This window comes from Ursus arctos, unplaced genomic scaffold, assembly GCF_023065955.2.
Source record: "Ursus arctos isolate Adak ecotype North America unplaced genomic scaffold, UrsArc2.0 scaffold_9, whole genome shotgun sequence".
NCBI classification, from domain to species: Eukaryota; Metazoa; Chordata; class Mammalia; order Carnivora; family Ursidae; genus Ursus; species Ursus arctos.
In genome coordinates, this window is record NW_026623111.1 from 79,947,997 (window position 1) to 79,975,557 (window position 27,561).

The 27,561-nt window shown below is 39.0% G+C and overlaps 1 protein-coding gene across 4 annotated transcripts in view; it reads right to left on the minus strand.

The window, feature by feature from the left end:
* The window catches only part of PPP3CA (protein phosphatase 3 catalytic subunit alpha), a 307,186-nt gene that overhangs the window by 142,475 nt on the left and 137,150 nt on the right, over positions 1-27,561 (minus strand). For all 4 annotated transcript variants that reach the window (XM_026509653.4, XM_026509652.4, XM_057309724.1 and 1 more), the window contains exon 2: positions 18,809-19,009. In XM_026509653.4, the coding sequence (XP_026365438.1) occupies positions 18,809-19,009 (201 nt within the window). The remainder of the gene's footprint in view (positions 1-18,808; positions 19,010-27,561) is intronic.

Consider the following 27,561-nt stretch of genomic DNA (forward strand, 5'->3'; position numbering starts at 1 on the left):
GGCCTGAATGCTCAATGAGAAGGAAGAAACTGGGAAGTAGTGGTCACTGGTATCGGAAACACTTTCTACTTTCTACGTGCAAACGGAGAGAGCTGGCAGGAAGAACCCTCAGCAGGAGAGGGGCAGAACGCTGTTGGCTCTTTAGGCACAAATAGAATGAATAAGGTCGATTCTACCACACCATGGAGTAAGTTTGGGAAATGAAAAACATTCTATTTTATTCCATTTTCCACAGGAAACAGAGAATGGAGATCTGTGGTAGACTCCCATTAGCATTATGCGGTCTCCACAAAACCCAACTTTCTCAAGTCTGAAGACATTTAAAGGTAATTATGGGGGAAGATGAGGGAAACATTTCCAGCAGTTAAATAAGGATAGTCATGGAATGGACAAACATCACGCCTCGCAGGTCATTACCTGTGCCCTGCTGCCAGCTATGATGTAAGAAGCAGAAGAAAACTCCAGGTCAAGGACAGAATGAGAAGGACATCAAGGGCTTACTCTATTTAAAGGTTAGTAGGGAAAAGTGAGTTACGATGTGATCTACAGGCTAGGAAAGAGTAGAAAAACTCAAATCTACCACCGTAGAATAACTGTTAAAATACACTAAATGTATACAAATGTACATTCAATTCTACTAAAGGCAATAGAAATGAAACGGCAAAACACTGCACATGCAGCAGAAGTAAAATCATCAGTCTTCTCCATTGTTGTTCAGAAGCAAACAGGTGACAGAACAAAGAAGGGCAGTGGGACTTTGAGGAGGGGACCGAGGTCCTGGGCCTGACTCAGCACTAACCAGCACTGAATGACCTTGCCAGACCAGTGCCCTTCAGTTTCCTGATCCGTGAGGCTGGTAGCTGAAGTTATCTCTAAACAGCTTCCAAAAACAAAATTAAGATGACTGTTCAAAGCAGGAAAATAATCACAGGAAAAAAATTCACGTATTTTTTCAAAGTCAAGAATTTCATAATAGGGATTGATATGGCCAAAAATCAGATACACGGGCAAATCTTTAACCCTTGGAGGAATAAAGGAAGTGCTCATTAAAGTTATAACTATTACTAATATACAACCACTATAAAAGTCCCTCCACCCCTCAAAAACAACAACAATAACAACAACAAAACTCAGTAAGAGAGGTCAACGTCCAATAAAACATCAGTAGCTATATGATTAAAGGAGCAGTGTTTCTCTACTTAGATAACTTCTGGCACCATATCTCTTGGGCTTTTGCCCCACACCAACCAATTTCCAAACCCAGGGTACCACATTTTTGCCAAACTCAGTTACAAAGCTGGGAGTTCCCACAACTCCCTCCCTCCTACCCCACTCAATAATTTGCTGGGCACAGACTCAGAGAAACATTTACTTATATTTACTGGTTTACTAGAATGAATATTATAAAGGATACAGATGAACAGCCAGAGGAAGAGGCACGTGACAAGGTAAGGAAGGATCCCAAGTGCAGGAGCTTCTGTTCTTACAGAGTTGGGGTGCACTGCCCTCGTGGCATGCGCTTGCATTCATAAACCCAGAAGCTCTCCAAACCCCATAATTTAGACATTTTTATGGAGGCTTCCTCACACAGGCATGATAGATTATTAACTCAATCTCCTGTCTCACTCCCCTCCCTAGAAGATGGGGGGTTGAGCCGGAAGTTCCAAGCTTCTAATCGTGGCTTGGTCTTTCTGGTGACCCACCCCCACCCTGAAGCCCTCCAGGAGCCCACTCAGAGTTGCCTCATTAGAATAAAAGATGCTCCAATCACCCAGGAGACTCCAAGGTATTTAGCAGTGCTGCGTGAGACGCTCCTCTAAGTCCCATGACTCAGGAAGTTACATGGGTTTTGGGAGCTCTGTGTCAGAAACCGGGGGCGGGAACCAAATATATATTTCTCATTATGTCATGGTGATATATCAGAATATATTACTTAAGATTCACAAATCCCTTCCCTTTTCACAATGCTTTTTTTACAGAGCTACCATAAAATCATTCAAATTAAAAAGCAGCCGATTTACTTGTTATTTATATCAGAAAAGCATAAAGAGCATATACTTAAAGAAGAGTAAGTATTTTGGTGAAAGAGCCCTCCTATGTTTTAAAAGAAAAAAGAAACACCACGTGGGGAAGGGCAGGGAAGTTTCCGCTATAACACAGAAGTCATTCTGGATATTGAAGAACTCACAAAAATAAAACTAGTGGTTCTGAAATGGTCAGGAAGCCATCACACGGTGGGAGGCGAAATCACACAATAACAAAAGTTAAGGTTATCTGTTGCTTTGACACAGAGATGTTTTGAAAAGGGGGCAAGAGGAAGCCCTGATAAGGGTAATGAGGCATCTAATCAAGATACTCACTTTGAAGTCCCGTAATATGCACTTGGAGCAAGAAAGATACTCGTAGAATCAACACTAAAAAGGGCTTTGAGATCACCACTAATAATCTCCTCATGAATTGCAGGAAGAAATTGTTGTCGGAACGGGCACCACCTCCCTGGATTCTGATTTACGGTCCTGTACTCTTTCGCAGCGATTTTAGACAATAGTTTTCAGCGGCATCATTATTTTTATCTTCCTTTTCCTGTTAGGCTCAGAAAAAGGTATTCTTTCAGGATGATAATGACAAGAAGACCCTAAGCAAAACAACTCTCCTTCTGCTCAGAACCAAAACACACGTCCAGTACCTCATTTGCGAGTCAGATGGTAAGTGGAAATCAGGGACTAGGAAAGCACAGAAACAAAACAAGGAAACGGTTTATATAAATTTTCGGAGTGGAATTTCTGAATTTTCGATCACGAATTATTTTAATGAATTCTGATTCATACCAAAAGGGCAAATAGGAAGTAAGCACAGAATAAATTAGCAAATGTCTGATGTTTCTTTTTTTTTTCTTTTTAATATTTTACTTATCCATTTGAGAGAGAAAGACAGAGAGAGGCATGAGCAGTAGGGAGAGGAAAAGGGAGAGGGAGAAGCAGACACCCCGATGAGCCGGGAGCCCCAACGTGGGGCTCAATCCCAGGACCTGGATGGAGATCATGACATGAGCTGAAGGCAGACGTTCGACCACCTGAGCCACCCAGGCGCCCCATGTTTGATGTTTCTTACCAAAAATGATGGTTACATTTAGCAAAATAACACAGTCCCTACAAGCATGACTGTCATGGTCCAGCGTAGGATGCTACATACAGAAAAACACAATTTTTATTTTCTTACTAAATATGAGCATAGGTATCCATCCATGTACAGAGGTTTGGGAGTCTGAGCGCATATGTGTCAATGTTAACGGTAATAAACGGTAATTTTCATTCACCAAGATCCTACCTACCACATCTCAGGTATTGCGCGAGGAACTTTTCTTACGTTGCCTCAAGTTTCACAGCAGTGTAAAGTAGAAATTATTTCAACCATCTGCAGGATGAGTAAAAGGAGAGGGATATGATAGGTAACTTGTCAGCAGCAGGATTAAAACTTATCATGTCTGTTTGACTCCAAAGCCAGTGATCTCTCCACGAGGCGGCAGGGCCTCATCCTGACCGCACTCTCATTACACACAGAATGTAGGTGTCACTTGAAAAAAAAAACCTGGACACAAGGGGGAACACATCCATGCTCCATTTCAGTTTTACATTCTACACAACTGTTCACAATTTTATTTTTTGCCAGGAGTATGGTTAATATTTAACAGATTTCGCATTAGGCCTTACTTAAACACAAAATCAAAATCTGGTAGAAAAGAAAGCTAATGTTTACATTTTAAAAATGTATTTAAAATCATGGTCACTACTGACCGTTAATTTAATTCATTTTACCAGGCAAATCCAGCCCTGTCTCCCACTGACCTTTACTGGACAGACTGTTGGTATGCTTCTCCCTTTCCAGTGGGCATATCTGACTCTTCCCAGGTTCCTTTGATCAATCATAATGCTTGCTCTGCTATAACCCTTCTTCCCCTTCCCTCCGTCATTCTAAACTGGCCATTACCCATCATGAGTCAACCCCCCAAACCTATTCTAGTGTATCTTTGCCGGGGTCATGTCTGTTTCCATCATAATTTTACAACCAGTCCGTTTCTTGAAATGGGCATTTGTCATTACACTTACCTAGCCACGATTAAATGCAACATAGGCTTTCAAGCAGCTTCTGGTCCCTCTGATGTTCCTCATCTCAATGGAAAGGTCCCCATTAGCCTCCCTGGCCTGATCCCTCAGACTCAACCCAACTACACATGAACTGTCTCTGACAAATCTTTTCCCCACCACCAAACTCTGCATTCTCTAGTCAGCCTCAGCTAAGAGATAGTTATTTCTGATTCCCGAATAGCTCCTGATGATTCTTTGTCTGTGGAAATCAAGACTATTGGCTGCCACCAGCCAACTGGACCTGATCTTGCTAACCTGCCAGTTTTCCCAATGTCTTCATCATACCTAAACCTCCACAATTTTCTTCCTTTCCTGAACTATTTTTAAAATAAGGACCTGCTCCTTTCAATTCACCTCTCTCTCACTGTAGAAACCAAAGAGGTGTCCAGGACATTATAGGTTCCCTTGTAGGCGATCTGAGTTCCTGTGGAGATGATTTAGAGAATACAGCTACAGAATTGGACCTAAGTTCCATCTACAACCTCATTACTTTTGGGGAAAGGTTTGTCACCTTTTGGATACCAGCTGAAAGAATCCATCGCCTGGTTGAAGAAGTTTGCTTCAATAACAGAGTCATATTCATTGTTGAAGCAGTTTGCCTTGTTCTTGGAAAACATCACCACTGGCCTCAAACCTATGACTTGCTACTTACGAGAAACCCAGTATACTGTCCTCAATGACTGTAGCACTCTGGATATGGAGGCGAACTGACTGCTGCACTTTTGTCCCAATAATCTAACTCTTGGCTTTGTCATAATCAAGAATGTTCCAGAGGCAAATGAAGAAATTCCTTGCATTGCTGCCACTGCATTGCCTCTGCTGAGGAAAGATGACAGGTTCTAGGACTTCCAGTGGACCCAAGAAGGCCTGTGAAGTTGGGCATATAGATGGATTCAGCCTCTAATCTCTGCTTTTCTGTTTATTTTCACAGGCATCTCTCTTACTAAATGTCTCCAGGTTACAAAGTAGAGCGATTGTCACCAAGTCTGAACAGATGATTCAGCTGGTCCTTAATGAACAAAAGGTGACCCAATGAAAAATGGACTTAAGTTGTTGAGGGAGAAAAATAATGTGTCTTCTCTCCTTGAACAAGAGGAGGGACTGATAAAGACTCTCTCTGACCAATATTTAGACAGTCTCCTCTGAGCCTTCTTTTCCTCCAGGCCTCATCCTTTGGACCCTGTCTTGAGCTTGCCTGTCCAGTGGTAGCAAGAATCCCCTTATCCTTGATATCTGATCACGCTGGCCTGCCGTCAGCAAGAATCTCTGTATCCTTGATATCTCCAATTAGTAATTTTCCATCTATAAACCTCCTTGCCCCACTCTTTGGCTATCAATTCCCACTTGTCCTTGTATCCTGAACTGAGCTCAGCTCTCTACTGGTCTCTTTTCCCCTTTGCAATAGTTTAGGAATAAAATCTGTTTGGTTTTTTGTTTTGTTTTGTTTTTACCACTTTAACTGATGTCTGGCTCAGTTTCTCTTTGATACACGGTATCAACACATGGTATGTGTGGTCATAAGGAATATTATAAGCTTTATAAATTGAGTTAATGCATGCATCACTTCATTTAACAAATATTAATGAATGTCTACCAGGAGGCAGACACAATGCTAAGTGGTAAGGCTAACATGGTGGGCAAAAGCAGACAAGGGGTCAGCCCTCATGAAATTGATGGTCTAGTGAGGAAGAGAAAGCTCAATACAATGATCACACAAATAACATAATATCATTACTATGATAAATATTTTACTATGATAAATATTTTGAAGAAAAAGTACATGGTACTATATGGGCTAGTCAAGGAAGGCTTCCCTGGAGACTAACAAAGTGACATTTAAGCTGCAAACTGACTATTCAAGATTACTGGATGTGTGTATCCAAAAATGTGAGGGATATTCTAGAAAGAAGGAACAGCATGTGCCAAGTCTCTTACTGAGAGGGAAGATGGTACATTCTAGGACCTGAAAGGAGCTGAGCTGAAAGAACGCCATTGTAGGCAGGTCACAGAAAATAGAGATAATGAGGGAAACAGGTATTCAATGAGATTGAAGACATTTATGGACGATGGGACACTCAAGACTTTCTCAACCATCCTAGGATTTGCAACCTGATGCTTTGACAAGTGGACACTGTTGTATGCATGTATTTAGCAGTGTTTGTACCAGGGTAAATACCCAATAAATGAAAACCTTAAAAATATCTGAATCACCTTAGTATGTCAAGGTACGGTATTTGTCTTATGTGTAGCATACATTAACTTACACAGAAGACAAATACCATTTATCATTGATTTTGGGCTCTAGGCTGGTCAGTGGAAGAAAACAAAAAAATCACTGGAAATCCCAGTCACATTTATCTGATTTAAATGTCAGAGAGCAATCTACAGTTGCACATTACACAGGTAATGTAAAATCTAGAGAATGTACACTTTGTTGGTAGTTCCATGAACTATTATTTAAAAAGTCAGTCACTCAAATTTGAACTGAAAATGTGTTTGCGTCAGAATGATATTCAGGTGTCAAATATGGAGAATTACCACTTGACATGGGGTGCCTGAGCAAGACCCACCCTCTCATATTTGAATTACTTCCAGTTTTAAAAGACAACTTAATAGCTCAACGTTTCACAAGATTTTTAAAAAATTTTTTCATTCCTTCTTTTTTTTAATAAAGTTTATTTTTTTTAGTAATCTCTACACCCAGCTTGGGGCTTGAAATCACAACCTCTAGACCAAGAGTCACATGCTCTTTTCTGACTGAGCCAGCCAGGTACCACATCATTCCCTCTTCCTAACTGAGGTACTGACTGCATGAAAAATGTCCACGAATACGAAATTTATTTTTCTTTAATTAAAATTGAAACTCATTTGCAATTTAGAAAGGATGACAGGTGGGAAGCCTTCGGCACAAGGACCTGTCTGCTCCCTCATTCATTCCACAGCCCTCTCAGTATTGACCTACTCCATAAAAGGAGATGCGTGATGTCTGTTATAAAATCCAGAATCACAGCGAAAAGCTCTCTGTGCTTCCAATCACCAAACAATGGAAGAGAACCGATGGCTGGAATATTAGCTGCACAACAACAGTAACAGCCATGACAAAAGCAGTTGTAGCCATAATAACAACGTAGCTACTGTTTACTGGGCACTTGGTCTAAGTGCGGTGGCTGCAGCATCTCACGTTATCGGGGCCACAGGCATGAGACGGACACCTCGTCTCCCCAAAGATCAGGAAGCTGGCGTTTCCAGCGGTGAAACAAGCTTCCCAGGGGTACAGAGCTGGAACCTTGCAGATCCAGAATGCAAATCTAGAGGTCCATAATTTTTAACCCTGATACCACATGGGGGAAAGTGAAGTTATCGTCACGTGGCCATTAGGCAATGGCACCGGCCTTAGATGTACCTCAGGTGACCTGCACAGCAGAGATTAAATCACACTTCCTTTTCTCACCTCTTTTCAATTCATCCTTTTCTCCTTTTCTTTTCTTTCTCTTTCCTTTTTTTTCCCCCCAGATAAACTGGCTGAACCAGAAGTTTGAGTATAATCTGAGAATGCTGAACAGCCCACAGAGGGACAAGAATCTATAAATGGCCTCACTGCTGCCATGCCCTCAATAAACTATGCTCACCAGCCACAAATAATTTGAAAGAGCCAAAAAAAAAAAAAAAAAAAACGAAACAAAACAAAAACTCATTTTTTTTGACATTTCCTCAGTTCAGGTTCTCAAGAGGAATGGGTATTTCATATCAATAATGCAGACAATTAACTTTCCAAATGTTCACCTAGCTTTGATATATATTTAATAAGTATCACGAACTTATCTCTTGAAGAAGGCAAAGAAAGCAGTCGTTGATTTAGCTAAGGTCCACCTTTGAAGGAATTGGCCTTTAATGTTTAAAATATGAGGAAAAGAATTTTAAATGAATAATTTGTTTCATGTTTATGATTATCTGGTAATCTCCTATTCGTCACATGATATCCAAATATCCAATCAGATTTACCATTTAAAAATAAAATGAAAAACATATGTAATTAGGATCTTAAAGGAGATGCTGAATGTCTACAAATTTCTGTGAGCTAAATTGAGTTCCTAAAATTGGAGCCTGATATTCAAAGTCAATGTTTTTTTAAGAAAGAATCAGATTATGCTAATAAAGACCAAAGCACACAGGCATATTACTTTGAGAAACAGAAAGTAAGGTACAAAAGATCCTTTGTTTGAAATGGAAACAAACGTCTTTGCAAGTCATTTCAACAAATATTCACCTTCACAAGCAATGAAGGATCAAGACTGATGGCAGTGAAAAGTACAACTCTGAGGTGTGGAATGTATACCACCAGATGGCATCTCAAATCAGAGAGCACAGACTGAGATCGCGTCAACAACTGCGTTTCTGAAATGGAATCAAATTCATGAATTCCAGATCAATTTTTTAATATCAAAATGTCTGACATTAATCACAAAATCCAAAGAACACAACAATACTGTCGTGAATATAACAAAGAATACGAATCTGAAAAGAAAGGCGCTGTAAATCAAACAGTGACTTGACATCAATATTATTTTAAAAAACAAAACAAAAAACTACTAATGGAGCCATAACAGGAAAAGAAAGTCTGGTTAATAATTTTATCTTTCCTTATTTTTACCTACAGTTGTCCTTCTCATTAATCCTCATTTTACTCTTTCACAGGGCTTTGTTCATTATAAACAAGAAAGAAGACAATTCAGAAGACAGCATTAGAAAAAAAAAATTAAGAAAAGCTTAAAGAAAGAGAAAAGAGGTCAAGTTTCTTTTTGCCTTCATATAAGACTCTCATGAAGTTGAGGTTTAAAAAAAAGCCTTGGTGTCCAAACCTTAAATATCTTAAGGAACAGAATGAAACAATGCTGCTATGTCTAAAACTGGCTAATACATGGACGACAATATCAACTATGAACAGAAATTAATTACAGGGAAGCATATTATACACCGAACTAAAGTCAAAAGATGACCACATGATAGCAGGAATTTAAATTTTGTTCAGAATATTAAAATACGATGCTGTTTCATAAAAATCTCTGAAAAAGGTTTGATTACCCCCTGGATGTGGGATTGGTTTGTTGTCTTTTTCTATTGTCATATAATCCGTAAAATCCTATTTCTACAAACCACATTTTATTTTCATATGATAAAAGCAACTTAAAGGAGACTTGCTACCAGTTTGTAATTTACTTTTGGAGATATATATATATACACACATATATATATATATAACATTTAATAATAAATATATATGCGTAACATTTCCTTTTTAGCATTTAATATTAAAAAAAGAACATTGAACTTTTGATAGTTCTTGGTTTTTGTGTGCTTTTTTGTGTGCTTTTGTGTGTGTGTGTGTGTGTGTTTTACCTCTTCAACAGGTGGATTCATGTCTCAAACCTCTCCATGGCCTTCACGTTATTTCATGAGACCCTGTTCACTCAGCGATGCTGGTGGACAGCTGGACAAAAGAGTAGAAGGACAAGCTATCTGACCCCCACACAGAAAACAGTCAGGACTGAACTGCCTAAAGCCCTTCTCTCACGGAATAGATCTTAACATTGGCAAGAATATGTGCATGAAAGTATTTAGTATTTTAAGTAATATATTTTATATGCCAAGATAGTCATTTTAAACAGTGGTAAAGCAGCTGCCTCAAAATTTAATATTATTTTCCCCTTACTGATCCACTAATTAAACCACAGATTTTTCTATAAGAAGCTACTTCTGGCAAGTTCATCTATTTTATTTATCCAGAATCTCAAATGTCCAAAATCCTCCACTTAAGACACAAATAAACAAATAGCTATTCAGGAGAAAAGAACAGAATAAAAAGACAACGCTCATTTAAATGATGACACTGACACACACGGAAACAGACATATCTGCACACATACAGGGGTATGTACTCTCTTTGAGAGGGGCTTGTAGGCCTCCATTGCATTATTTTCATAATTTACTATGTGCAAATCAGCAGTGCATTTACAGTAAATTTATTTTGAAATGGGGAAACAGCCACAAAACCATAACACAAGATCTATATCCTTAAATGTTAACATTTAATAGGATAACAGTATGAAACAATTTTAAAAAACCAGTACAATACTGTTAAATGCGACACCATATGATTACTCCCAGAATTAACAATTCTATGGACCTATAAAGTACACTTCTATGCCCAAATAAAATGGGAACAGACGCAGTTGAACTTGTCTGGGCTTTAATACCAGTTCTGGCACCTTCTAGATGGGTAAACTTAGATACCATACCCCACTGAGCTTCAGTTTCTTCATTGGTAAAATGGAGCTGATAACAGTACTTCCTTCCTAGGGTTGTGTGAAAACTACAAGTTAGAAAGTACAGTGTTTATAACAGCAACTGGGAAAAACAAGAACTTAAATATTAGCCTTACAACAAAGTAACTCATTAATTCGTTCACCAAAAAGCTATAAAAAAAAACAACTACCATCTACTATCACCGTACTTTCATATACAAAAAGAAAGCATTCTTACTAAATTGAAACAGATAATTTTACTCTGGGCCAACAAAAACTTTGTCATAAACCAGAACCAGTCTGTGACCAGTATCTGGGAATGTCCATTAAAACCTATAAACATGACTGGCCCACAAGAAAATAAAATCAATGGAGTTTGAAATTATTAGGGACACTTCAAGGAGAAAATGTAACATGAGATGAGATTGGAAACACGGATATAATCTGGCTAGACAAAAGAGCATCTACATTTTTCCCTGGAGATATCAGGAAGAATGCTCTTTTTATATGAAAGAATTCTGGTATTATCTGAAACACTACTTCTCTTCAAGCTGTGGTAATATTGATTACAATATATTAATATATTTCAACTTTCTCCAAAGCAATCAGAATATTATTACTCAAAGGGGTAACTTTCAGGTTTTAAGGATAATAGTTCTATGCATTTTTATTCCTATGAAAACAACTACAGATGGGACGTCTGGGTGGCTCAGTTGGTTAAGCGTCTGCTTTCGGCTCAGGTCATGATCCCAGGGTCCTGGGATGGAGTCCCGCTTCGGGCTCCCTGCTCAGCGGGGAGCCTGCTTCTCCCTCTGCCTGCTGCTCCCCCTGCTTGTGCTCTCTCTCTCACTAGCTCTCTCTCTGACAGACAAATAAAATCTTAAAAAAAAAAAAAAAGGAAAAAAGAATAAAGAAAACAACTACAGTACCGATTTATGGCAAACTGAAAAGGACAGGGCACACTGAATCTTAAAGCAAAATATCTGTTCGTGGTAATTATGATGTAAGCGTAATGACTGTCAAATGTTTCCTCTGGATGGTGTTACAAGTTTACTGATGTCAACAGATTATTACTGACTCATTCATTACACACGAGTGCTGAAGGACTATGGCTCAGGTATTCTTAATAGAATACTCCATTCATTATCAAACAATTCCCTTAAAGATGCTTTTGATCTCAGTCTTCCCTTTTTTTCCGTTTATTAACTGTCCCAGCCATAGCTTTCTCTACAGTCCACTCTTGGAGAGCTTGTAAAAGAAAGTACTATGAAGGTTTTTCACTGAGAAAAACTGCATAGATAAACTCGGTGCCCCAAATATGCTAAGCACTATTGTTTTGTCTTGCCCCCTTGCATTATAGCAATACATTTTTATTTAAAATATAACCAATCATTATCAACAACCAAATATTTTTTTCTATTTCTTGAGAACCTTTAATAGCATTCTTAGCCTTTTTTTAGTAATAAACAAGAACAAATTCTAGTGAAAGAAACTGAAAATGCTTGATTTAAAAAAATCTTATACAGAGGCAGAACAGTGTGTGTAATAGATATAGAATGATCAGTAAGCATGAGGTATGCAGATGGATGCCTGTTCAAAACAAGGTTTTCGGCTTACTAGCTGGGAGACCTCAGGCCAGCCGCTTAGCCCAGTGGTTACCACAGTGCGGTCCAGGGTGAAGGGTATCATCACCACCCTGGAAGCTGTTAGAAATTCGAATTCTCAGGCCCACCTCCAGACCTCCTAAATCAGAAGCTCTGGAGGTGGCACTCAGCAACCTGTGTTTAATAAAGTCCCTCAGGTGATTCTGATCTGTGCTCAATTTTGAGAAACACTGACTCAAACTGCTAAGACTCCCTTTTCTCCTGTTTAAGATGGTTTCCCTAAAACCAACCTTGCAAAACCAGAGAGATAAACACCTCATGGAAAAGGACTCTGGCTCTGATGCAGTGACCTTTTATCAACATTGTCTTTTTTTTTTTTTTTTTTTTAATCAAGGGTCAAAATTAAGGGGAATAAGGACTTCAAAATGATGCGTTAACAGCCTCAGGCTGGGGCTCAAATGTGCTGACTGCCAGCAGTGGGCTGGGTACCAAAATAGGCCTCCGGCTTCAGCCCTCGAGATTTGGCCACCGAAATCTAAGTGGGCAAAATGCCCCAGAAGTCATATTTTATCCCCATATAAACTAAGGCCACGTTAGGCTTTGATAGTGATAAATGATAGTATGAGGAGAATAAACACTGATCTTTTAGGTCTCAAAAGACACTGGATTCTTATCCCCACTTAACTCTCCCCAGAGTAAAGGCATGGGGAATTCTCCTAATTGACGTCAGCTGCTGCAAGGGAAGGAATGCCATGACCTTCAGCTTGGCCACTGGTCCACTCTCACATCCAGGAACAAAGCCAGAGGGTTCTCCTGGCAACTGCCTGACTTGCTAAGTGGCAGACACAGCCACTGAGGGAATCCTTTGCTGCCCCAGGGACAAATCCCCCCCTGCAGGAAACAGACAAACTGGAGAGATTAGCAGTTTGCCCGGCTGATGCTGGCCTATCCCCTCAGCCCAGAGAGCAGAACATGACTCCTAAATCACTCGATTCAGAAACCTAAGCTTCTGGTCTGCTTTTGCTTTACAAATATGGGGAATGTTCTCTGCTGAGTCGCAGGGAAAACAGAAACGCATGAAAACTTCGAGGAGAAAGGTAGGAATTTGGATCTTGGCATAAACCACCTACCCTATTCAAGAATTCTTTAGGGAACACTGATTTTTAAGTACAAACTATCAGATCTTCTAAGATTAGTATTAACTATCATTTTTTAAAAGACCTGTAATCAAAATCACATCCAAATCCCCTACCCTGCCAAAGGCATCATTTTGGCTTCTCTGGGAGAATATGAGAGGCTCCTAACCAAAGCCTCTCCCAAGAGTTCCTTCCCACTTCATTCCACTGATCTCTTCCAGGATGTGATTCCAGTCACACACTTGATTATGTAACTCCCTGCTCAAAGACCCCTAGACTCTCCAGCGCCATAGAACAGTATCGGAATGTCTCAGTGCTGCCTGCCAGAGACTCCTACCCAACCCGACCTTCCAACCTCAGTCTCCCCCCACCCTCACCCCTTCTGAGACCCTGGCTTCCCACAGCAAACCTTCAAAACCATGTCTTACCACTTTACAGAAAAAATCAAAAAACCAAAAAACCACCAGTGCCTTTGATATGCAGTTGTCTCTGCTCAAAATACCCTTCACAGAGTAAAATTTTACTTCTCAGATCTGATCCAGTTCAAATATAATGAAATCTGTCAAAACTTTCTTGGCTTCCCTGCATTCTTTTTTCTGAGTTCCCACACTAAGTGCATAGGCACCTTCATTACAGTTCTTAACAAATTATACAGGGATTATCTGTTTTTGTGTCTGACTCCCTGCCCAGACCTTGAGTGTTCTGGTCAAGGACGCCATCCATAGTTCCGAAACTTCTAAAGGAGTTCTCAATCCCTAATCAAGATAGCTAGGATCTTGGCTATTTTTTTTTTTTTAGAGATTTTATTTATTTATTTGAGAGAGACAGAGAGAGCATGAGAGAGGGGAGGGTCAGAGGGAGAATTAGACTCCCTGCTTAACCCACTGAGCCACCCAGGTGCCCCTGGGTCTGAGTTATTTAACAGTTTCTTTCACTCAAAGATAGAATATAATGATCAGGGGGCACTGTCCAAGGGAAACCTTAGCCATTTAGTAGATAGGAAAACTTTTTGGATTTGAACTAGCTACCTCCCGTTGGATACTTCTTCCTTTGCTTGAATAAATCTAGGTCATATTTTGTAATTTAATCAATAGTGTGATATATGTATCTTTGGCCAAAATCTCTGTTGTCCTTACCCTGTTCTGAGCCCCTGGAGAGCAGAGACCAGGTCTTATTAATCTCTGTATAACCCACATCACCTGTACAAGGTAAATGTTCAATAAATATGCATTAAATTGAATTCCCAAAATGAATTGTATCTTGGTTCAGGCTGCTTCAGGAAAACACTGTAGACCGGGTACCTTTAACAACAAACATTTCTCACAGTTCTGGAGGTTGGAAAGTCCAAGATCAAGGTGCTGGCATATATTTACTGTCTGATGAGGACACTATTCTGGTTTGTAGATGACCATCTTACTGTATCCTCAGGTGGAACAGAGAGAGTTCTCATCTCTTCAGCTTCCTGCACATGCACTAATCCCGTGATAGGGGCTCCACCCCCATCTCCTCATCTAAACCCAATTCCTTCCCTAAGGCCTACCCTAGAAAGCCATCCTATTGGGGATTAGTGCATCAGCATCTGAATATTGGGGGTGGGAGGGCACGAATATTCAGTCCATAGCAAGTGGCCACACTGACGTTTGGCTACACGTTTTAACGTTACATTTGTATGTTACAAGTAAACAAAGATAAATTCAACTGAATTTTCATAAAAGAGTCAAAGAAGGAAAATACATTCCTTGACAGAATGCCTCCAACACAGAAACACATTCTTCAAATTAAATCTCTGAAACAGCTACCATTCTAATCAGGCAAGTTATTTTAGAGAAAAGAGCAAAACATGCCTCGCACCTCCTTTGTCTTGACTGCGGACCCCTGGCTAATCGTCACCTCTATTAACCTCCATATAAACCAGGTTACTGGTTTATCTAAATCTACCCTGTGGAGGGCAAGGTACACCGCGCTTTATCTCCTCCAGAGGGACACATGCAAAAGGCCACGTTAGGACAAGGCAGCTTCCCGGTTCTTCTTCCCTCAAATAAAATGTACAGAATTTGGAGGGTAAAGAAAATCCTAAATGACTATAAACCTTTCACTACGTTATAAACACTTCAAGGGGGGGAAGGTGATTTGGGCAGCTTGGTTCATTTAAACATGAAAGACCCGTTCAAGGAATGAAATAATGTCCAGATTTCAAATAACTAGAATACTAATTTCTAGGTTTTTCTCATAATGGACACAACCATGGCACAGATCTTAGCAAGACTCTTTTCCAAGCATTTGTGAGTGAAACATTTTTATGAATAAAAACAAGGAGTGGGGAGGACTAGAGGGAAAGTGGGGAAGGGCTTCTGTGTGTAACTACGAAATACTTGTCATTTGTTTCACTCAGAGAGTTTACAGATCTAGTCCACTTAAAGGCGAATTCCACATAAGAAGTTACTGCTCAGTTTCTAGCAGGACTCATTCACCTCGCCATTTTCAGGAACCTCACATATGCAGGTGAGAGATTATTACTAACACCACTTGAATACCACCATGTTGTCAGGCTTCAGGCTTTTCCCACTACGTTAAAAGTCCTTGCTTCTTTCCTCTTAACCTTTTTCACAGGTTCTCATTTGTACATTATACCTCTTATTCTCATTTGTATATCACATATATATATCACTTGCATATTATATAAAATAATATCTCTATATTATTTTCCTTCTCCCCTCCCTCTTCTACTTCCTTCTTCTTCCTCTTCTTCCTTCACCTCTGAATTAAGTTTTCCATCTTTCCTAAGTGTGGAGCTCTAAACTACATAAAGAGTACTCTATCCTGAAGATTTTTAAGTGTAAACTATGCCTTTTATTGCATAGCCTAGCATCAGTAATAAAAGTACAAACTTACTGATTCAGTCATCTAAGCAACAAATATTCTAAGTTTAAAAATACATGGGGAGCCTGGGTGGCTCGGTCGGTTAAGCATCCGACTCTTGATTTTGGCCCAGGTTCATGATCTCAAGGTTGTGACATGGAGACCCACATCCTGCCAGGCTCCGCTCTCGGTGGGGAGTCTGCTTGGGATTCTCTCTCCCTCCCGCTCCCTCTCTGCCCCTCCTCTCTCTTTCTCTCAAAAAAACAAACAAAAAACATTTAAAAATACACATTATACTGCTAGTTCAGATTCTTATAAGAAGTATCTGGAAATAAAAGGGATTGTCATATTCTCTGATCAACGTATCCTGCTTTCATTTTGCATTTCTGCAAGTTTCAGCTTTTGCTCGGAAGCTCATGGGTTGGGATATGAAGCTATAAATTTAGCTTTCTGGTGAATTATATGCAAAAGGTTTTTTTTCTTTTTCCCTTTAACCCAAATGTGAAAATAATTTTTTTTCTATCCCCTTTGTCACTATGATTCCATATCCTTATGTTCCCAGAAAAGAGGAAAAGAGATCACTACAATGGAATCTACCAGAGGTTCCTTGGGATCCTGCCTTTGTTATGAAATATAAACACTCCTCTAGAGAAAAGTTTTTCCTGCTCGGATTATATTTCACTAGTGTTACATGTTCTGTGATGTCTCCATAGCTGCTTCTGTCACTGTCTGAAAGGCTTTGTTTTTTTTTCTCTCCCTGGGAATGCTATACATGATTGAGTCCTGATTCCAAAGTCTCTTCATAGCTATATCCCAAACTCTGCCAAACTGTCAGCTGGTATCTCACTAGAAAGAACCCAGTGTGATCTGTATTGAACATGGGGGCAAACAGCCCATGGACTCCAGAAGGTTTCTGGAATAAAACATCCTAAATCTGACTCTTTCAGAATTTTCTCTATGTGTTCTTGCAGGACAGAGCCTAATCAAAGAGAAGAGCTGACGGCATCCCAGAAAACACATTGCCCTAAATATCTATTTTACGTGTTTCTTTAATTTATAATTATCACCTCCATTACCACCTACTGGGCTCATTGGTGAACTTAACATGAATTCTTCATTGCAAGTCACGCATGATCATGTGAAATAAAAAATAAACTCAAAATATCAAGCCATTTATTGTTAACAAAAACAAGCTTAATGATAAAGATGTCACTTAAATCTAATATTTTATCATTAATTTATAAGTGGAATTTATAGCCAATTTTTAAAGTAGTTTTTTGTTGTTGTTGTTTTGGTTTGGTTTTTTGTTTTATTTTTTGCTGGTGGCTTCTGAACTAGTAATACTAAACAAATTTGGTATTTTAGTATCTAAGAAAGTAAAGCATGTTTACATTTGTTTTGTCTTTTTTTCACAGTGTCTATGAGTTGCAGATAATAAAGCATGACTTCATTTTAACACATGGAAAATAGGGTTCACAGTGACACACACAGAGTGAATCCATGGCCTGATTTACTCACCACTGCCCAAAACGGAGTTAACACCACTGGAGCTAATTTCTCCTGCTGCCTGACCCCAAACACATCCATTATATTTTTTGAATTACAAACAAGAAAAATTACATTACCAACCAAAAATAAAACATCAGGAATGTCAATTTCTTTGGAATAAGAACCATTTGGGACATTTTGACCAAAGAAGGTCTGGTCTGGTCTGGTATTCTAGAGAGCTTATTTTGCTCTTAATAGTAACATGCAAATATACCTTTGAAGGCCAATCATGTAAGTAATAAAGTTTTGGAAGAAAGAAGCAATCAGTAGTATATGTGAAATATTTAAAATATCCCCTTTTTTTGAAAAGGACAATATTCTGTGTCTATTTTTTCTTCCTTTGCCAGAATGATAATTAAGGAGAAAACAAATATTTTTTAGCCTCTTAAAAAATGAAAACTTACAAGTTTAGCAAACTCTACAAAAGATAGATCAAAAGTCTCTAATACTTGACCCTCTACACCATGCAACATTTTTTCTGGACAAGATTTAATTTTGATGGACTAAGAGAAGTTACACTTATACTAAAAATATGCATCTGCCCGTAAGAAGTAACAGAGCAAAAAACTCAGAGTGAAGACATTTTCTAGGCAGAGAATACTATAGGAAGGCATGAAATTTGGCTTCTCCCTAAACACCAGGGGTTGTCAAACTTGAATGTGCATCGGTGTCTCCTAGAGGGCTCAATGAAACAGAACCGGCCTCCCTCAGAGAACACGATTCAGTTGTTTGGTGTGGGACCTAAGAATTTACATTTTAACAAGTTTCCAAGGGATGAGCTGATAATGCTAGTCTGGGGACACCACGTGGGGAACCATCGCTTACACTCAGGCACTTACTCAACCACAGTGGAAGTCTCCGTGTACCTGGTCCAATCTTTCCCAACGAATATTTTGTGTCCTCTGTGCCAAATGGTGTTCCCACCAATAAACAAGATCAGCCCCAAAGTAAAGTATGACTACAGAATACCTTCATCATCTCTGAATTACACAACACTCTTTTGAGCATCACCATCTTACAGATACTCAACACATGAAACAAAAATAGTTATGTATGTATCATAGCTTTAGTCCTTCAACTGTCAATAATAATTTGATAGTTAAAGAGTAAGATGAAAAAGGTATTTGAATACTCATTGGTATCTAGGATTTTTTGATTTGATGTTAAGAACAAAGTGTGGCTACAAGAGGGCAGTCTCCATCCTCAGGACTTACCTGTGACTGGTGCATCAATATCCAGCAAATTCTTTTCCTGTCGAAGAATGGAAGCCCCCTCTGTTATTATTCTCAATGCAACGCTCTCTTCCAGCCTGCCCTCCTTCATGAGATGTGCCTTTAAGATATCCACACGAGGTTTTCCATCGTTATCAAACACTTCTTTTGCTGTAAGCCGATGACTTGGAGGAAATGGGACAGCTGAGAAAGAAAAAGTCAAATTATTACATTAGCCAAACCCAATAAAAATTCAGTAATAACTGCCAAGTGTCTCTCTCTGTCACTAACCACCTATTGGAGTATTTTAAAAGTTCCCACATTAAAATAAAATCAAGGGCTGTCAAGAATTAAAGACTGCCTTCTTTCTTTGATTCTGGATGTAATGTGATTGCTGAAAGGAAATTTACATTTCTTATTTACCCAGTACCCATCTCTTTCATCTGGAAGATCCTGATTAAGTTAATAAAGAAAAAAGAGAGAGAGAGAGAGATGTTTCTGTTACACAATAATCAATTCGACAAAAGAAAATAGTTTGTGTGCATCCAACCATAACTAATTCGGGAGAAGATGTTTCTCCACTGGGAAAAGGTCTGCCAGACCAGATTTGCCCCTTCAACTAAAGTCACACCTCTGAGTAAACTGATTGACTCACTGTTTAAGGAGAGAGCAGAAATCTGAGAGCAAAAAGGCAAAAATGCACTGAATATTAAACAGGGAATGAGGATTTGTGTGCAGATGTAACAAGGGATCATCCTGAACAGTGAAGGAAAATATGGTGTCGGGGAGGAGACGCAGGAATTTAGGAGTATGATATAACAACAAACACAACGTATTGCTCAAACCCAAACCAACCATTCTCTCTTTCACCCACACCCCCATGCCTACCCCCATACCTTAACAGTATGAAGCTCTCTTGTAGGTACTGCCATTCTTTACATCTGTGAATACATTCGTTCATTCATTCAGCTGAAGGATATTCACTAAACTTCTACAATGTGCCAGGACATCCAAAGGTCCATGGTCAGACGTGGTATCATAAAGGTTAAATTTCTGATAAATGGCCAATAAGCCCCTTCAGTGAGAGTGAGTCATTGTTTGTCTGTTTTACATGAGGAGTCATGACTGGAAAACAACTCAGATCTATTAGAAATGTCTAGAAGGACCATAAACACAGTTTCATGAAACTTTCAGCTGCCATTGCATTAGGCCATATGCATAAGAACATCTCCATATGATGGCTCCTCTCTTAGGAAGAACACTTGATATTCAGGAATAAAGCTAGCTCCCTAACTTCCTAAAAGCGTCTCTCGAGGAGCAAGATTTATGGTAGAGCTACAGCAACAAATTTTGTGCAATCTAACAGCATAGATTGATTATCCAAGAGAAATTATAAGTACTTACAAGAAAAGGAAAATCAGGAAGTGAACCTATCCTAATGGATGCGACTTGATTCTCTTAATGATCCAAGCGTATCTATTTAACTATGCGGCCCAAACGAAGTGGCAGACATACACTCAGTGGATAAGCATGAAGCTTTTGTGGTCAGGTGAACCCGGGTGCAAAGCCTTGGCTTTGTACACTCACCAGTTTTATGACCTTGGGCAAGTGAAATAACTCCTTTGGCTTCAGTTACCTCACCTGTAGATTGGGGATTACATCTATCTGAGCATTGTTATAATAACGAAAGTAGGTAGTAACATCCGTAGCTAACATTTATAGAGTGTTTCTTTTATGCCAGGCATCATTTGGGTAATAAAGGCAGACACAACAGGAACTGTGAGATGAGTAAGACGTATGCACATGTGTTTACATATCAGTGTTCTTAGTCCTTGCAGCATTACTGTGGGGAGACACTTGAGGCTTAAAAATATTAAGCACTTCGCCCAAGACAATCTCCTAGCGATTTATATGTAGACCCAACGAGTACCAACTCCAGCAGTTCGATGCCAGGGAAACTGTGTCAACGACTACACCACTCTGCTTCTCAAAAAGGACTTGAGACCGTGCTTAGTAACCGTAAAGTCAGGGGGAAGTCACTTTTTAGAATCGCAATTCTAACAAATACTGAGAGACGTTTCTTATAAAGATCGCATTTATTTTCAAAAATTATTTGGGGCAGCTGAGAGTAGAACAGATTTAAAATACAAAACCACGATGTAAATGAAAACGCAAAATGCGTAATGCCAAAGCATAGTGTACGGCAAGAGCAAACGCAAGAATTAAACACAGAGGAGAATAACAGAGGAATTTAGGTCATTAGACTTCAGGCATTTGGGGGTAATTTTGTTGCTTTTGTTTCTTTGCCTTCCCTGCTTTTTCTTACCTAACGGATATGTTTGTGAAGAAAATGTGGCCACGTTTCAGCGGCCACATTTTTTTTTTTTTTTAACGTGGGTCTTTACGTATGGTTTGAAATTAGAAAATATCTTACCTGGTAACTCCTCAAAATCCCCCAGACATAGGATGCGGAATGGAAAGGAAGAAACTTCAAAAGGACACTTGGGGTAAGGCAAAGAGCCAACTTGTTTTTTTCTTTCAAGTGATTTCCTAAGACAAGACTTGTGTGACTGTGAAGGTTTAAGCGGCTGCAAAGCTGTCAGACAAGACTCATAGGAGCACAGAAGGGTAGGACGCTGGGTTACTGTCAGGCATATCAAGGCAGTGGGTCTCTGCCACCAGGCACTAGCTGGCCTTCCGAAACTTAAGAAGATCAAAGGGTTAAACCTGAGAGAGCTGAAGGATTGAAGAAGGTGAGAGGCAAAAGGAGAGCACCCTGAGAGGCATCACCTTCATGAAACAGACTTTGTCCAAGCCCCTCGGCTCTCTCCGACGCCAAGATCACGGCGGTGACAGATGCTCCCTCTTCGAGGCCCATCTTTTACCTTCCAGTAATTGCTAATCCGAGGTACCTGGCTGAGGTGAAGCCACCTGCTCTGACATAGAGGAGTTGGTTCCAAATAAAGAGGAGCAAAAAAGAGAGGAAAAAGGCCAACCAGAGGGCTCTGTTTCCAGCTGGATGGTAGGGACACTGATGAGATGGGGCCCTTCACCGGTTAAACAGATGGTAAGGCCCCCCAGGGAACCAAGATGCGCAGCGATGACGCCGTAGTTGGAACTCAGAGATGCTGTAAGCCAGAGAGAGTTTTCTGGGACAAAAAAGAAGAGTGGGCTAATATTTGTGTATCTGTGCACGCTTGGGCTTCGTAAAGAGAATTCCAGCCTCACAAAGGTCACATTTATTTGCTTTCTCTGTTCACCTAGCATCCTACCTGCAGTCATGTGCCAAATACCGAGCAAAAACGACTCAGGCCAAAGAATCCAATGTGCATAGAAAACATGTCTTTCATTACCTCGTAAAAATGGCTACACTTGATAGAATAAGATTGGATTTTCCCTCCCCTCCATTGCTTTGAGATTACAAGTTGCTTTCATGGCTACATGAGCGGGCCAGGACTGAAGGAGTTGAGTTTACACATGCTAATAAAATTTAGAAATATCTGTTGATATTTGGCTGACTCTTCCCAAACCAATTTTCTTATAATTGCCTATTAAGTATGGTGTTATAATAGTCTTCTTAGAAGTATCCTAAGGTAGGGGCGCCTGGGTGGCACAGCGGTTAAGCGTCTGCCTTCGGCTCAGGGCGTAATCCCGGCGTTATGGGATCGAGCCCCACATCAGGCTCCTCCTCTGGGAGCCTGCTTCTTCCTCTCCCACTCCCCTGCTGTGTTCCCTCTCTCGCTGGCTGTCTCTATCCTGTCGAATAAATAAATAAATAAAATTAAAAAAAAAAAAAAAGAAGTATCCTAAGATAGACAGAAACCCTCTCCGCTTTCTCCACTTCACAATCGCCACTCGATGTCACTCTTTTTTCCTCAAATATAACAGCAAAGTAGTTAAAATTTGGGATATATACATCCTCAACTGACTCCCAACATAAAGCACACCAGCAGCTTTCAAGGCAAACAGTATACTGGACTGGGACCGAGTTCCCTTGTCACTGATGGTGGAAATCTGGCAGAGACTGATTTCCAATGAACAGAATATGATCTTGTATTTTTATTTCCTATTTGTTAATGCCATCAGAAAGTTCATCTACGCGATCCAGAGAAAGGTTACTAGTCTGGGAACCAAAATCACGTGTATCCAATATTGGCATCTATATCACGATTACTAAAGTTGTCAATTATTCATTCATCAGAGAGAAACACAATCCAAGTCAGAAAAGCCGGGACGCCAGAGTAATTCTAGCCCTAGGTTCTGGCTGACAATGGGGACCATACCTCTGAAAGAGTCAGGGGTCTCCTCCTGTGATTTGGGCTACATCAGGTTTAGATGACCACTATGTGCCCCAGTAGCCGGACATGATCTGCTCCCTGGGGTAGATCTAGGTAGCTGAGATTTCTCTTCCTCAAGTCTGAGCCACATTAGCCACTATTAAAGGGATTCCTACTATTCGATGGGAGATATCCAAGAGTCACCATCACGGTGATACCTTCACTGGAAGAAGAGAGCGTAACTGCTGCCTGACCCCTTCCTGAAGTCACATAAAAGCTGACAAGAAGGAATCACGGATAAAGAAAACATATAGCCTAGAGATGTTTTTCAAACCTTTGCCCACTTTGATTTTTTTTATTAAAAAAAAAAAAAAAAAGGCACTTCAAGTATCTCCAAAGAGGAAAAAAAAAAAAAGGAACACAGCTCACTTTCTCACTTCCAGCCTCTCTTCTTCCCTATGATGACTGTTGGGGCATGCTCACCAAATCCTGGGGATCCTTGGAAGAAAATTAGAACTCTCTCCATTTAGATTGACTCCTGACACCCTCACATCAAATAAGAGGAAACTGAAGTCCAGAGAGAGAATAAGTGAATTGTCAGAGTCACAGGATTAGTCATTGGCAAAACCGACACTAAATTTTCGGTCTCCTGGTTTGTATTCCAGCACTTTACCCTCTAAATCTGCTCTGTCCAATTGACTAGCAACATACGGCTGCTGAGCGCTTGAAAAGTGGCTGGTCCGAACTGAGACGGCTGCAAGCCGGCAATGTGCACTGGATTAAGAACACTTGATACAAAACAAAACAAAACAAAACAAAACAAAACAAAACAAAACAAAACAAAACAAAAACACAAGAAATGTAAAACATCCCATTAATATTTTTATGTTGATTACATGTTGAAATAAGATTTAGGATACACTGGCTAAATAAGATCTGTTAAAATTAATTTCACCTATCCCTCCTTATTTTTTAATATGGATACTAGAACACTTAAAATGGCATAAATGGTTTGTACTCGATTATTACTGGACCATGATGTATGCTTCTCAACAAGGAAATGAAAATAGGGAGAGTGGAAAGTATATTCTCTAATTTTTCTGTTTCAAATTTAGTTCCTACAATACTTCAAACTGTCTCAAAACTGGCCGCACATTGGAATCATTTTTTAAAATAAATGATGCTGAGGCGCGACCTCTAGAAATTCTGATTTAACTTGTCTAGGCATGGTTTTAGAGAAGTCCAGGGTAAACTGATGTGAGGTCCCGACTGAGATTTACAGATTTATACCATAAGTAAAGACATATGAAATACCAGGCAGTTTAATTCCCACCCCCCAAACATGTTCCACAATGTCAATCCAACCATAGCAGATGCGAAGTCTTTGCAAGTCCAGACATGTTTATTCCATCCTTCTCTGTCATCAGAAAGTGCACAGAAACAGCTCTTGTCCCATATTTCACACGGATACTGTCTGCGCCAGGGCTGTCTAAGACACTTATGTTGGCATATGTTAAGAGAACAGCTTAAGGATATCACATGTCAAACACAACTTGAAACACATTCTGGGTGACCTCCATAAGCTGGCACTCCATTTTTCCCTCACGGACATTAGTACACGTCGCAAACTACTATTCTAATCAAACCACATCAATCAATCAATCGATCAATCATCAAGCACCTCGTAAGCTTACCTACTATTCAACGTCAGGCAGTTAAACTGCAAAACTGAAGAACAAAATTTAAAGAAAATGAGAGATGATGTAATTAGTAAGGGGGGGAAAAGTGTCTTATCTACTTGAAGGCTATGTGTGGGTTCCTACAAACTTTTAGATACAAACACACCTTTCTTCCATCTGAAGTATATAATAAATATATCATTTTTTTAGGTGACTCCGGAAGAGGAGGTTCAGCCTTTAAGGTAAGTAATGAAAAACAGAGTATACTAACTTTAAGATACAATGTGCCAGCTAAAATACACAGAAGTAACTCATTTGTCAGTAAATAAAATTACTCTGAAATCTGATCTTGCTTCTGAATAAAGAGGGACGAGATATGTAAAAGGAAATACTGGTGACTTTTCACTAAATGTTGCTTGGGTTCTAATATTGAGCCATTAGGTTTGACTTACATCCTTCTGGGTTTAAAAAAATTCTGTCAGTACGGGGATACATGTTTATCCATGCACATCATGTCTATATGCAAAGATATACAAACCATTTTCTAGGAGAGACAGCTTAAAAATTAACCACAGCCAGCCTCTAAGAAACACTGTAGGAACTTATTTACTAGGGCCCTACTTATGCGACTCCTGTGGACATTCATCACTTGTTTGTTTGAAAGTCTCTGGCTTTCATTACAGACATTAATGTCTGTCAAATTAAAATATGCTTGCTCATCTCAAGTGTGGTTGAATATTAATCTTGTAAACAGAAACATCCGCTCCCACTTAAACTAAAAAAAAAAAAAACAAAACAAAACACTTCACAGTAAATCTATAAATAAAACCCCAATTTATTAATTTACTCGTGTTTTTTTCCTACACCTATGATGAACTCCTCCATCCTTAGAGCAAAGACCTCCTTACCCGCCTCCTCTGATACCACCACTCAGAATCTGAGCCTTAAAATGGACTCGGTTTTAGACACAGTATGCGTACTGATCATTTCACTAGCAAACTGGATACCTCATTTGGTTTTCCTGAATGTTGACGTGCAAATATAGCACAATGGTATTTTATGTAACTTCCCCGAACTGTTAATAAAAGGGCAGTATGATACTCGAAACGTTTATTAAAATAAGGGATCTTTTTTCCTCTGGTTTACAAAATTTTTATTATATTCAGTACTTTTGAACCTAAATCTGAAATGTGCTAAAGCAATTCTTTAATAAAGATCAGATGCTAATTAAAAGAATTATTGTTCTAACTACAAGGGATTTAATAATTGATCAGTGAAAATGAGTACCTTAACAGTATAATCAGAGCTTCCTTTATTATCTGAATTTCAAAATACTTTTCATTTAAATAGGCTTATTGATACATAGCTACTCCTTATCCTATCTATGTATGGCTATTCTTACTCTCTGGCTACTCTGTGTTCTTACATCTAAGGACTCAAGGACACAGGCATGGGAGACAGTCCACGATCCCGTCCACATGTAGGATTGGGTAGTTCTTTCACAAAACTTCTCTGAAGTTTTGATATTTTGTTTGGTTCATTTAATTACTAGAAAAGTTGCAATTGGCTTACATAATAAATTATGTAATAATGATTCAACATGAAAAATGATTTGACAAAAGTTATATTTTAAGAATTTCAAAACATTTCAGCATTACTGAAAAGCTTATATAAAATCTGATTTTTTGTTGTTAAAATAAAAAAGTTATATGCACAAATCCATTGCATGCCAATCACAAATTATTTATATGTATACACAATTAAAGCAAAATTATATTTACTGATCTTTAACATATATGATATTGAACGTTCAGATTAAACTAAGAATTTAAATAAATATTAAATATTTTAATTTAAATATTAAGTAAATTAAATACTTAAAAATTTAAAATATATAATTGAAGATGTGTCATTTTGTAAGAGTGTACTCTCTAATTTTTTTATTTTATTTATTTTTTTTTTTTTAAGATTTTTTTTTTTTATTTACTTATTTGACAGAGAGAGACAGCCAGCAAGAGAGGGAACACAAGCAGGGAGAGTAGGAGAGGAAGAAGCAGGCTCCTAGCGGAGGAGCCCGATGTGGGGCTCGATCCCAGAACGCCGGGATCACGCCCTGAGCCGAAGGCAGACGCTTAAGGACTGTGCCACCCAGGCGCCCCTCTCTAAATTTTTTAATGAAAAAGATATAATAACCAGTCATACTCAGTTACACTAGCAGGTACCCTAACTATATGTATTCAATCTCAGTACTAGATGAAGTGACTACAGCAATATTTTTAGCAAATGGTATTTACAGTAATCTCTAGAATAGCAACCCTACAGTAATGAATAAAATTCTACTCACTGAGATAAATTTAAGCAGAGGGCTTTTTATTTATTTTGTTTGTTTGTTTCTGCCTTGAACATTTTTTCTCGAGAGAAATATGTCACAGGAGGAGATTAAAATCAAGAAACAAACAAGATACTTTAAGACAATTTGAATTTATTTCCCATGTGAGCAGGTCCCTTTGAACACGATAATTTTCCCTGAGAAATGGAAAGTATCTGGGGATTTTAAAACTTTTTTTAACCCAAGACATACTTTACCATTCAGAAATCCTCAAGTCACTGGCCTAAGACATGAACTATAGGAAGGACCTTACTTATACTGGAGCTGAACTATTTGATTAGAAATTCTTTAATAAATGTAAACTTCAGAAATCTGTCTTAAAAATAGCAAACCTTCTTAGTCTTCAATTAAACTTGGAAGTTGATATGAAAAATCAATCTATGCCCACACACAATTCTTTTCTTTCAAATT